At 53.3% G+C, this 14,185-nt stretch overlaps 1 protein-coding gene across 1 annotated transcript in view; it reads right to left on the bottom strand.

Annotated features, from left to right (window-relative positions):
* Nucleotides 1-14,185, bottom strand: part of LOC106814655 — a gene marked incomplete at its 3' end in the record, with an annotated part of 43,674 nt that overhangs the window by 4,356 nt on the left and 25,133 nt on the right. The window contains 3 exon segments of the mRNA XM_014818999.1: nt 2,134-2,283; nt 7,522-7,755; nt 8,029-8,273. Of these exon segments, the coding sequence (XP_014674485.1) occupies nt 2,134-2,283; nt 7,522-7,755; nt 8,029-8,273 (629 nt within the window).

The raw sequence follows: 14,185 nt of genomic DNA, 5'->3' as shown, positions 1-14,185 counted from the left end.
CGGTCTCGATGTACGTGGACGTTTTAGTGGATACACGGCCTACAGAAACTGTAGTATGCACTTCGTAGGTGGTTGTTTCCTGGGTGGGCACTACTGGCTGGATTCCTTGATCAGAGAAATCGTTGCCGGTGGGTGCGGCAGGTAATATTTCGCGGAAACGTTCCAGTGGAATGAGATCTGTAGTGCTGAAATCACTGTCGGTAGCGCCGAGGGGGGGGGTTCGTCGCTGTCAGGCTCTGGTTGCGAGTCCTCGAGTGTGTGGATGTACGTGCTGCATCTGGATGCGCGAGCGTAGGGTACGGGGTAGGTATGTTCTTCTATAGCCAGGTCTGTACCATTTCGAGCGAAATATTACCTGCCGCACCCACCGGCAACGATTTCTCTGATCAAGGAATCCAGCCAGTGGTGCCCACCCAGGAAACAACCACCTACGAAGTGCATACTACAGGTTCTGTAGGCCGTGTATCCACTAAAACGTCCACGTACATCGAGACCGGTCACACTGCTCACACACTGCTCGACGACCCAGAGCACGCAAACGTCATGCTCAGGGAGCGCACCACTACGGCGCCTCGGTGCACGCCCGAATCGTCGTACCACGTGCCGGTAGTAGCTATCACCGCAAGGCATACCGTCGCATCCTCCGAATGACGCCCCCGCCCGCGGCGCCAACACCCGCCAACTCGTGCCTCCAACCACTACGCCCGCGCCACCTTCGCATGCAGATATATGCGCGATCGCAGGCTGTCCCCACGCCGAAGAAGCTCGCATGACGCACGCCATTTAGCCTGTTTCCGCGCCTCTCCGACGCTCGCCCATTAACAGTGCATGGCACGCACTATGGCACACACTCTATGGCTCACGGGGCTACACGTGGCAATGGGGCACAGCTAAAGCCCAGCCATAATGCCCACTATATGCCGCATCCAACTTGTGTCCTAATATTGTCAGTACGAGCATACCATAGTCATAGAACGCGTCGCACATTCGTAGTCCCGGAGACTTTAGTACGGCTTGGTTTCTCCGTGTTCCGCGTGCGCGATATATAGCTCGCACATAATGACGCACGCGTACGGTCTTATCGCGCTTGTAACCTACATGACTACCTCGTAGCAAGCATATTTACCTAGAACGATGGCGTCCGCCAACGCAGCACCGCGTGTAACTGCGGATCCCCAGCCTTTTCCCTTACGAGCCACTATGTGTTACCCGTGAAGCGCCACCCTCAAAAATGTTAAGGGGCCGTTTGGAGATGGCCTCTAGCCGTCGATCGCGAAATGTCGGTTGGATTCCGCCCCGTTTTCACGGAGTTCGTTTTCAGATCCCTGTCTAACATATATGTCTAAGTGGACAATAAGGGGCGGCGTATTCGCTGTTGGGGCGCGGCCTTGCCGCGCGCAACTACCGGGGCCCCATGTCCGTCCAGAGAGACCGGGTACAAGATGGCGTTGCGCAAAAGATGCATTGTTCCCCGACCGCCGAGAGCGGTTAAGCCGCGCACTTCCGCGGGACTGGGCGCACGCGACCGCGGGGTGTTGTATGTAGCATCTCGCGCTGCCCGCTATACGAATTCGTGCGCCGAAGGAGTGCTGGCGCGCGAATCCGTATAGCGGGCAGCGTAACATCGCACAGTTTTCGTCAGACATACACCGGCTTGACTACGGCGGCCTTGGGGGAAGGGCATTTTCTGCTGCTGCTGCTTTGCTGCTCCAGGGCCGCGCTGCAGCAGGGACCAGTATTTGGTCCAGATGCAGCACGTACATCCACACACTCGAGGGACTCGCAACCAGAGCCTGACAGCGACGAACCCCCCCCTCGGCGTCCGACAGTGATTTCAGCACTACAGATCTCATTCCACTGGAAACGTTTCGCCCGTGGAAGAGGATGAGGAGGAACAACAGGAAGTGCACCAAAAAGGAAAAAAGAAGAGTATGAGAAGAAATGTGAAGACGATGAGAAGGTGAAATTGGAATAGGAGGGGGAGGAAAAGGAGCAGGGGGACAGGGAGGAGGTGGAGGAGGAGGAGGTGAAGGATTAGGAGTAGGGAAAGAACAAAAAGGATGAGAAGCAAAGGATGAGGATGAGGAGGAGGAGGAGGAGGAGAAAGGAAGCCAATCTACGTTCTTAGCGAGCTTGTTTTCGGCCTTCGTCAGCTTGTCCCAGGTCGGCCAGCGTCTGACTGAACGCGAACGCCGTACCCGCGGACTCGAGCTCCTTCTGCTGTCTGAGGCTCTCCAGCTCACCGCGCAGCCGCGAGTTCTTATCAGCAAGCTCCCTGCTTGCCTGCGGGGTGACAACGAGGACGACGATACGTCGTGAGGCACGGCGAAATCACCGGCTTTTCCTATCTGACTGTCTCCCTCAAAAAAAGATTAACAAAAAAAACGAAAAAAAAAACGTAGAAAAAAAAACTACAAAAAAATACACCACAAAAAAGACAATGCGACGAGAAGAACGAGAACAAGTGTAGGATAGCGCAGGCTCCCGCAGATATTAATTATACCGCCTTACACATAAGCAATCACCATAAACAACACACCACATCGCTCCAAGTGATACATAATAATAGAACGCCGCAGGTAATTACTATACACAACGCCCCTTAGCATCCTAGTACACTAATGACTCGAGGGCCGATCTGTGATGGTTAGTCCAAAGGTAGGGACTCGGGCCTTTTCCTTTCAGCCGCATTGTCGAACTTTTTCGAGCTCGTGATTTTCCGTTGTTTTGCCATACCTGTTCCTTTCATAAGCCTGAGTTCCACCCCCTTCCCTTAGTCGAGTTACGTCGCGATCTACATTGTAAGGTACGATGGTTATTTGTATTCGGTTATGCGACACGCGGCGCGAGTGTTACGACTTGGAGACATCTGTTTAGTATTGTAGGGTTGTGTTTGATTAGGCTGAAATAGACGCACGAAGAGTAGTTTACATAATAGCAGTGTACGTGTTCTCTCTTGACGTGACCTGTTTCCTTAGACTGGAGCCGTGACCAGCGGTTTTAGTGGGGTAGCAATAGTTGCTTAGATAGCCACGTCTCTAGTACCGTTTCTAATATACGTTTTCTCTCTAAGCACGTGTTTTACCGCAAACAGCGTGTCACCTGTCAGCCGCCACCGAGTCACACCGAGTCAACCACCGGGACCATCGTAGCGTCTTGTCTCCGGCATGATCACGTAAGTGCGACGATTCCTTGCTAAACTAAGGTATGCTCAGACTATTCTCTTTAATAGCTTTTTAATAGAAAAAAAATCTGCGTTTACACGCCTTTTAAGCGTTTTCGTTTTCTAAATTCGTCCGCAGTGATTGTCACATTCGGTATGCAGATATTTCGCCATACGGGCAAAATGTATGGAAATGCATACGGACAGTGATATGCCGCGGCAAATAGCGCATTATAGAGCCAGAACATTCGAAATGGTACGACCTGGCTATAGAAGAACATACCCTACCCCGTACCCTACGCTCGCGCATCCAGATGCAAGCACGTAACATCCACACACTCCGAGGGACTCGCAACCAGAGCTCTGACAGCGACGAAACCCCCCCCTCGCGTCCGACATGAATTTCAGCACTACAGAATCTCCATTCCACTGAAACGTTTCCGCGAAATATTACCTGCCCCACCACCGCACCCGATTTCTCTGATCAAAGGAATCAGCCAGTGGTGCCCACCCCAGGAAACAACCACCTACGAAGTGCATACTACAGGTATCTGTAGGCCGTGTATCCACTAAACACGTCCACGTACATCGAGACCGGTCACACTGCTCACACACTGCTCGACGACCCAGAGCACGCAACACGTCATGCTCAGGGAGCGCACCACTACGGCGCCTCGGTGCACGCCGCGAATCGTCGTACCACGTGGCCGGTAGTAGCTATCACCGCAAGGCATACCGTCGCATCCTCCGAATGACGCCCCCGCCGCGGCGCCAACACCCGCCAACTCGTGCCTCCCAACCACTACGCCCGCGCACCTTCGCATGCAGATATATTGCGCGATCGCAGGCTGTCCCACGCCGAAGAGCTCGCATGACGCACGCCATTTAGCGCTGTTCCCGCCGCCTCTCCGACGCTCGCCCATTAACAGTGCATGGCACGCACTATGGCACAACACTCTATGCTCACGGGCTACACGTGGCAATGGGCACAGCTAAAAGCCCAGCCCTAATGCCCCATATATGCCGCATCCAACCTTGTGTCCTAATATGTCCAGTACGAGCATACGCATAGTCATAGAACGCGTCGCACAATTCGTAGTCCCCGGAGACTTTAGTACGGCTTGGTTTTCCGTGTTCCGCGTGCGCGATATATAGCTCGCACATAATGACGCAGCGCGGTACGGTCTTATCGCGCTTGTAACCTACATGACTACCTCTGTAGCAAGCATTATTTACCTAGAACGATGGCGTCCGCCAACGCAGCACCGCGTGTAACTGCGGAGTCCCACCTTTTCCCCTTACGAGCCACTATGTGTTACCCGTGAAGCGCCACCCTCCAAAAATGTTAAGGGGCGTTTGGAGATGCCTCTAGCGCGTCGATCGCGAATGTCGGTTTGGTATTCCGCCCCGTTCACACGCGTTCGTTTTCAGATCCCTGTCTAACATATATGTTAAGTGGACAATAAGGGGCGGCGTATTCGCTGTTGGGGCGCGCCTTGCCGCGCGCAACTACCGGGCCCCATGTCCGTCCCAGAGAGACCGCGGGTACAAGATGGCGTTGCGCAAAAGATGCATTGTTCCCCGACCGCCGAGAGCGTTAAGCCGCGCACTTCCGCGGGACTGGGCGCACGCGACCGACGGGTGTTGTATGTAGCATCTCGCGCTGCCCGCTATAACGAATTCGTGCGCCAAAGGAGTGCTGGCGCGCGAATCCGTATAGGCGGCAGCGTAACATCGCACAGTTTTCGTCAGACATACACCGGCTTGACTACGGCGGCCTTGGGGGAAGGGCATTTTCTGGCTGCTGCGTGCTTTGCTGCTCCAGGGCCGCGCTGCAGGCAGGGACCAGTAATTTGGTGCTGCTGTTGTTTTGCGGCTGCCAGGAGCGCGCTGCAGCAGGGGCCAGTATTGCTTGCTGCTGCTGCTCGCTTTGCTGCTGCATGAGCCAGTATTTTTGCTGCCTGCTGCCTTTGCTGCTGCATGGGCGCTGCAGCCAGGGGTAAGTAATGTAGGTGTACGTAGGATTTAGCTACGAGTAAACTGCAGCAACGGCAGCACGTGGCTCGCACTGACAGTCGTCGCCACGGGCAGCGCGGGGTCAGGAGGTTGGTAAAAACTTGCCGCGTACGCAGCCAGGTGCCGCGGCGGCAGCTGTTTTCAAGATAGCATCTAGACCGCACTCGCCCACGTGGAGCGCCGTACCAGACTTCGTTAAAACCTCTGTGATAGACTTGACGCTATACTCGGCAGTAGCCCGCATCATCGCGTAGCGGCCAATGAGCGAGCGCGTGGTTGCTGATTGACAGCATTTCTTGGGGTTTCTTGTAGGAGCCACTACATGTTACCTGTGAGGCGCGCCACCCCAAAAAAATGTTTAGGGGGCGTTTGGAGATGGCCTCTAGCCGTCGATCGCGAAATGTCGGTTGGATTCCGCCCCGTTTTTGCGGAGTTCGTTTTCAGACTCCTGTCTAACATATCTGTCTAAGTGGACAATAAGGGGGTGGCGTATTCGCTGTGGGGGCGTGGCTTTGCCGCGCGCAACTACCGGGGCCCCATGTCCGTCCAGAGACCGGGTACAAGATGGAATTGCGCAAAAGATGCATTGTTCCCCGACCGCCAAGAGCGGTTAAGCCGCGCACTTCCGCAGGACTGGGCGCACGCGACCACGGGGTGTTGTATGTAGCATCTCGCGCTGCCCGCTATACGAATTCGCGCACCAAAGGAGGGCGGGCGCGCGAATCGTATAGCGGGCAGCGTAACATCGCGCAGTTTTTGTCACACCTACACCGAATCGGCTAAGGCGGCCTTGGGTGGGGGCATTTGCTGCTGCTGCTGCTTTGCTGCTCCAAGGGCGCGCTGCAGCAGGGACCAGTATTTGGTGCTGCTGCTGGTTTGCTGCTGCAAGAGCAGGGTGCACCAGGGGCAAGTATTTCTTGCTGCTGCTTCTGCTGCATTGCTGCTGCATGGGCAAGTATTTCTTGCTGCTGCTGCTTTGCTGCTACATGGGCGCGGCTCGGCTACGTCGGCCTGGGGGGCTTTCTGATTATAGATTAACCCGCGTCTCTACATCCTCGCCGTCGTCCCGTCACCTGCCGTATTTGCGTACCTTATCTGGCGCATATTGTCACCTGTCGAGACTAACAATTGTCACCTAGTCACTTCATGCCCTTTACATGGTCTCCTCGCCCTGCGTGTATTCGTTTGCTGTAGTATGTGCTAGACGGACTTGCGGCCCCGGTTTTTGCATGTGCGTAGTGTGTCGTGTGTATGGTGTGTGTGTATGTCGTGCGAGTGTGCTGTGTATGTGGTGTGTGTGTGTGTGTGTGTGTGAGCGTGTGGCGTGTGCGTGTGCGTAGTGCATGTGCGTTGTGCGTGTGCGTGTGCGTGTGCGTGGTGGTATGCGTAGTCGTGTGCGTAGTCGTGTGCGGGCATGTGTGCGCGCGCACGTGTGTGTTGTAGTTGTGTCGTGTGGTGTGTGTGTGTGTGTGTGTGTGTGTGTGGTGTGTGTGTATGTGTGTGTGCGTGGTGTGTGCGTGTGCATGGTTTATGTGTGCGTTGTGCGTACGATACGTGCGTCGTATGTGTGTGCAGTTGTGGATTGTAAGTAAGAGGGGTGTCCAGTTGTGTCCAGGCTTGATGCTGATACTCAACGATAACGGCTATGGTTCACACACACACACACACACGACACACAACACACACAACAACACACACTCACACACACACACACACACACACACACACACACCTCGTAGCTGAATCCAACGATCCCTCGCTATCTGTCGTTCACAGACACCTCTAGCTGTGATCCAGACGATGACATTGGCCTACTGTTCGTAAACAACACTCTCGTACTGATTCCAACTGAATAGACCTGTCCGTTCACCACACACACACATAACCCGCGCTCCACACACCACACAACACACACACCTACACACACACACACACACACAACACCAACCACACACACCCACCCACACACCCGCACACCCCCACAAAAAAAACCACACACACACACACACACACCACACACACATCCACACACACACACCACACACACGACATCACACACAACACATCACTCACACACACACACGACCACACACACATCACGGCACACAACCATTACACACACACCACCGAAAAGCCGCTTCTCTCGACGCGGCTGCGGCCGCACAGTCGTCGCGCGTTTCCACGCGTACCGGAATTACGTATCCGCAGCTTGCGCATGAACCTCGCGGCGATGTGCGCGTCGCTCTCGAGAATGCGTATGTTAGTTTCCCGACTCGCTCGTCACGCGTGCGGCCGTCTTCGGCAGAGTCCCCCGCGCGGCTACGTCAGCAGTTGTGGCTTACCGACGGAGTGGGGCGACGCCGCCGCCGCGTGCCGCCGTGAGTCGCCACTATCCCGCACGTGTCCGGCGCCCACTTCCGGTGGCCGACGTGGCGTATAGGCGGCGCGCGGCCGCGCAGCGGTCGGTTGCGACCGTCCTCAGCTAGCGAACCGGACAACTCTTTGAGCCCGACACCTCTAGGTGGCGCCACCACGGCGGAGGATGCGCTGCGGCCGAACGTCGTAGGCGAGAGCACCTGCGCACAAGTCGCCGAGTTTGCTCGCCAGGGTTGCTCGCGTAAAACTTTGAGGGGAAGCTGTCTCAGCCAAGAGTTGAGGCGGCGCCGGCGCGTGTGCGCGCAACGCGAGGTGAGGGTCAGGATGTGCAGGGAGGGGCAGCGTGGGGCGCGCACGCGAAGCGACCGTGCGCAGCGACGCCCATAACACTTGCGACGCGCGCGGCCTTGAGCGGCACGTCGGCGCAATCTCTCGCCTCGTCGAGCGTGCCGACGCGGTCAGGTGGCTGATGCCGTCTTGTCGTTGTTGTGCAGCCAATGGCGGCGTGCAGGCGCGCGCGTGTTGTCGAAGCCGCCGCTCGAACTTTCGCGTAGATCGGACGCGCGGTAGTCGAACGGCGACGGCCGATGATGCTGCGTACCGGCCACGTCCAGAAAGGCCCTTCGAGCGCGTCTTCGCGGCCGGCCGGTGGCGAATCTCGTCGCCGAGCTGTGCAGCGACTTGGACCCTGCCCCACTGCTGTAGTGGGCAGGGCTCCCTCGTCGAGTGTAGAACGACCGCCGGTAACCGTTGAACAGCTCACCGATGAAAGTCGACGGCCGGAGGCGCGCGGTAGCGACGATGGCGACGTAAGGGTGGCGTTGTAGTGGCTAACTGCGCGGCGGCAGCGACGTTCGCGTTCGGCGTGTATCTCCTAGAGGCGCGGCGGCGGCGCCGACGATGGGTGGCGGCGCGTAGTCTGGGGAAGTGGGCGAGGGAGAGAGAAGAGACTGGAATATAGAACACAGAGAGACGCTGGCGCGTACTGGTTGGTGGCGGCGATCGAGGAGCGTGTGTGATTTGCTAATGACGCGCAGTAGTTACGTAGAGTATTCAACAGGTGTATTAACGTATTTACAGGTGGTTACGTATTTAGCAGGTGTGTTTACGTATTCACAGGTGTAATTACGTATTCACAGGTGTATTACGTATTCACAGGTGTGTTACGTATTCACAGGTGTATTACGTATTCACCAGGTTCGTTAGCGTATTGAACAAGGTGTATTTACGTATCACAGGTGGTGTTACGTTATTCACAGGTGTACTTGACGTATTCACGAGATGTGTTACGTATTCACAGGTGGTGAAAGATTACCGTATTCAGCAAGGTGTGTTACGTAATTCAACAGGTGTATTAATGTATTCACAGTGTTTATGGGGCGGGTATTCGCACAGGTGTATTACGTATTCACAGGTGTGTGTACGTATTCAGCAGGTGTATTAGCCGATCTCACAGACGTGTTTTCGTATTCACACGGTGTATTACGTATTCAGCAGTGTGTTACGTATTCAGCAGGTGTATTTAGCGTAATGCACACCCAATCGATATAGCATTACAGCTAATTAACTTAATTACAGGTGATGGGATGGTTGGCAGGTAAATAATACTGTGGGTAAACAAGGTGCTCTTTTTGCGCAAAAAATGGCGTATTACGTTTAGAGAGCTCGTCGTTGAGTTTTTTTATTTCTTTATGTTTGGGCTGCGGCGCGCGGTATTGTTAAGTCACTCTGGCTGTAGACCGAAATGGCGAGGAGGTTACCTGTGCGAGTGTTTAACATGCAGGTTCGTGCAAACAGCAGCGAGTCTACATTCGCACGTTATTCACACCCCCTGAGAAGTCACTACGCTTTAATCTCTTCTAACTTAAGATGCTGTTATCTAAACTTTGCTGTTTGCACGAGTGGGTTTATGTTTGCGTGGCACGCGAGCTCATTCTTTTTCTGTGTCGGTCTGTCAAGGCGATTCACGTGAATATCCGGTGGTGCGCAGAGAGGGCAGACGTGATAACTGTTTATGGCTGTATATATTTCGCGGTGGTTTAATTTTCGCGAATTTGCGAACGCGTCCGACGCGCGAAAATAACAACACGCCGACCATTCATACCGAATAATAACAGAATCATATATAATTCACGGACCGCGAACTTAGCCACTCGCGAAATTGGTCCGTCAAGATCTGAATTCGCCGAAAATACTGTAGCCAAAATACGGTTTATACAGTAGACCTATATATAATACACTATACTATATATAATATACTATATGACCAGGACGCGTATAATGACAAATATGCTTGACATAATGATTATGTCATAATGGATTAATGTCATATGCTTGAGCATAATGACTATATATATTTGTCATTATATCGCTCCTGATATGACGAATCAGCGCAGCACAACTGTAGTCCTTCAAGAACGTCGTGTGCATCAACAGCCTGTAACATCGTGCATCAACAGCTGCTACTTCGACGCCTAAAGAAGCTGATGGCACTCTGTCATCCCTAACTGCTGGTCAACCATTGATTGGCGCGTGAGATGTCTCTCATAGTGCGCTGCAGGTGCTGCTATACTGTGAGTTGGGCGTTTTGCTCCTCACCTTATGGGCATAATTGTTCACCATATGCACGTTATTAGAAAGTCTGACAGACATAAGTCTCAGATAAAAAGCAGGGTGTTAGGTGCAACGTATCGAACGTATAAGGGTGCACGCCCGAGTAACGGGGATGGACGCGTAAGGACTATGATATCAATACTCAAACGAGGATGAATAGAAAGTTAGGTAACAGCCGGGCAATGACAGATCGGACCAGGAAGCGAGGGAGCGACAGAAGACAAGATGAACGAGGATGACAAGTGAGTGATGAAACATGAATTGAGAGAGGGGGCGAACGAGGAAACGACAGAAAGAAAGACAATGGGAATAAGAGCGAGTAATACGAACATGGAAATCACGAGACCAGATAAGGAGAATGAAGGGAACGCCCCTGAGATAAGGTAACAAAGTAAGGTAAACAATTAAAGGTAAACAAGTAAGGTAAACAATTAAGGTAAAACAAGGTAAGGTAAACAAATGAAGGGTAAACAAGGTCAGACCTGCGCACCGAATAAGGAAACAAGGAAAGTGACAAGGTAAAAACGCGAACCAGAAACAACACTGCAATAGGGCACTGGAGAGAACGACAGGGGCGTCAGGTAAATGAAGGACGATAGATGATAAGGAATGAGGGAACTGCCCCCTGAAAAGTAGGGTGACGAAGAACGAGCAAACCAGATGAGGTATCAATTATGACACTGCACAGGTCAAAATGGGCGTTATACAACATGTATGGCGGGACCCGGTATTGGGGTGGGTTTGTGGGGAGTACCGATTTAAAAAAATGAGTTAGGTACAATTATGAAATTCCAAATAGTTGTTAGATTTGTTCTGTTATTACACCTAATGCAGAGGTAAGGTGGGCCATTTCCCACATGCTTGCAGAATTTTGTTCTCTTTCCTATTTGTGATGAAGAGTATTTTTAATGTCATAAGTAATTTTCCAGCAATCCTAAGATCATGGCACAAGACAGCACCTAAAGCAAGTATAACTCTTATGGCCGAATATCTGATTTTTTTTCAAGTTTAAACCTTAACCTTTATTTTCTCAAAATCTGATTTGGTTTGGATAGTCCACTTTACCGCTCTCACGGCTCATCATGGGGAAACGAAGAGAGTAACATAAAGGGTAACTATGTATAAGATAGCATCTCCAGGGCCGAGGCAGTGTAGGTCGGAATGCAAGGAGCGACGCGAGACGACGTTGAAGCGAATAGGAACGTAACAATGACTGACACTCCCTCGACGCCAAGAGGAACAGAGGAATGACTTAAGACGCGGATCGGGAATGAAGGACGAACGCAAAACCGTTGGGTGAACGACGACGCGAGTATTCACCCCAGTGACGAGTGGAACTTGAGGAGTGATTATACCGGGTCCGGGGTGAAGGAGCGACCGAACCGTTTGGTGAACGACGGACGCGCACAGTTCACCCCAGTGCGGTAAACGTGGGAGTGACAGAACTGGATCGGGAATGAGGGAGCGACACGCAACCTACGAGGCGGAACTGAAACCACGAGGCGGACACCTTAACCGCGGTGGTATGATAGAGGTGCTCGTGAAAGCGAAGGTATTGGCGAGCGAGCAAGACATGCGCCCGCCGTGCGATGCGTAACCGTCCGCTGCAGGCGGCATCATCACAGGCACGTTGGCGCGTTTTCAATAAATATAGATCCTACAATGAATACGAATCTATTTAACCAAATCCCATATTCAGAATATTGCAACCCAGGCGCTCATCATTGGTTGTCCTAGAGGGCTCACGGCGAATACCCGCCCCTTATGTGTCCTCTTAGACCAGCATTGAACCTGGAATCGGCGTCTAAAACGAACTCCGCGCGAAAACTGGGCGCATCAACCAACATTTCGCGATCGACGGCTAGAGGCATCTCCAAACGGCCCCGGGTAAACATTTCTTGTGGGGTAGCGCGCCTCAGGGGTAAAGCGTCAGTGGCTCCTACACGAAACGCCAAGAAAATGCTGTTCAATCACGCCACCACCGCATGCTCGCTCATTGCCGCAGGCAGATCACGTCGTCCCCGTTGGCCGAACAAAGCGGTGATGTCAATCACACATGTTTTTTACGAACACCGCGCGCGCGTCCACCGGCTACGCCTGACTCGCAGCCTCGGCGAGGTTTTTCAGGCAGTGGATGCGAGTTTGTTTTTCACATTTCTATTTTGTTTTTTTTTGTTAGGCGACGGTGGGAGTGGGAGGAGAGAGCGAGCGAGGAGATAGGAGTTTTTTGCGCGGCAGCGCGCTGCTTACCACGAGGGCGGACTGCTTTGACACGCCAGCGTCGAGAGCGAGCAAGAGAGAGAGAGAGAGAGAGAGAGAGAGAGAGGAGAGAGAGAGACCGCGTGGGAGTGGGAGAGAAGCGCAGAGAGGAGAAGAGAGCGAGAGAGAGAGAGAGAGAGAGAGAGAGGTTAGAAGACTAATCAGTCGCACAGTGTCGTTTTGGCATGTTTTAACGAATAGCGCGCGTACGGCGAGTTGGAGATTTGCCAACACCCGCCTCCCCCCGCGCGCACTGCAAACGGGGGGGTGAGGGGGGGGACGCGGCGACGGTCAAAATGCTATCTCCAACTCCGGTCCGGTGTTACGTCTTATTTGGAAACCACGCGTCGCACGTTTTGCACACGCAGCGAGCGGAGAAAAGAGAGAGACGACCGTGAGAGTGGGAAAGCAGAGACAGAGAGGAGAGAGAAAGACGAGGGAGAGAGAGAGAGAGAGAGGGTAGAGAGAGAGTTAGAAAGACAATGTCTAGACATGAGTCGTCACAGCCCGTTGGCCTAGAATACGAGAGTCGAAGTGTGAGCGTCACGCTTGCAAGACAACGTACGGCGGGTTTACACACCACTGGCATCCATAACAATTAACTGCGGTTGAAAAATGTTGTACGTACGTAAAACACTAACGCTCACACTAAATATACTATGTGTCGGCCCGCGCTATATCATAGGCTTGGGATCCACGCAAAAATTAATCTATGTGTGAGGACAGAATATCAATGGAGTGCAAAACCCGAACGCCAACCCTAACCCTAATGCACTAGACCCTCAACCCTAACCCTAACCTAACCTAATTCCTAACCCTAACCTAACCCTAAACCCTAACCTTACGCCTGAACCCTCGACCCTAACCCTAATCCTAACACATATCCTAACCTCAAAAGTGCTGCCACGTTGCGCGTCACCTTCCTTCCACGCCGCGGGGATAGCAGTACCCGTGCGACGCGCCGCTGCGCGCGGGCGAGTTTTTGTTGCATTGTTGACTGCCTTTTCGAGTATCTACTTAGCTACGTGTAAAAACTGCACGGCCACGGCGCACCCCGTGCTCGCAGTATTCGCTCCGCCACGCGCAGCGCAGTGCCTCGCACGACGTTCTCGATCGCCACGGGCAGCGAAGTCAATAGTTGCCGTAAAGCCTCGATACGCTACCAAGTCAGGCACCGGGCACGCGCGGCGAGCGCGTTTGAAGAGATAGATACTAGAGCCGCCACACCCCCGTGGAGCGCGTACGACACTCGTAATAAGCTCCTGTCATAGAGACCATAACTCACTGGCAGTGAGTTGCACGTCATCCTACGGCCAATGAGCGAGCGCAGTCATCGCTGATTGACGAGCATTTCTGATTTTTCTTGTAGGAGCCAACTACGTCTTAGCATGCAGGCGCAGCCACTCCAAATAAAGTTTTGGGCCAGTTTGAGGATGGCCTCAAGCCCGTCCATCCCGAAATGTTCGCCGTGTGATTGCGCCTCATTTCGCGGAGTGCGTTTTCCGACCCCTGTCTCAGATATCTGTCTTAAATGGGACAAAAACAGGGCGGGCTATTCGCTGTTGGGGCGCCGGCTTTGCCGCGAGCGCTGCGCTCGCGCGTGCAAAAACGGGCGCAGTCCGTCTGCACATACTAGCAAGCAAACGAATACACTGCAGGGCGAGAGACCACTGTAAAGGGCCATGAGTGATAGTGACAATGTTAGTCCGACAGGTGAACAATATGACGACCAGATAAGGTACGTCAAATACGCGCGTG

The sequence above is a fragment of the Priapulus caudatus genome, unplaced genomic scaffold (genome assembly GCF_000485595.1).
Source record: "Priapulus caudatus unplaced genomic scaffold, Priapulus_caudatus-5.0.1 Scaffold957, whole genome shotgun sequence".
In the NCBI taxonomy this organism is placed as follows: Eukaryota; Metazoa; Priapulida; class Priapulimorpha; order Priapulimorphida; family Priapulidae; genus Priapulus; species Priapulus caudatus.
Note: the sequence above shows the minus strand (reverse complement) of the source record. Positions and strands in the feature narration are given on the sequence as shown.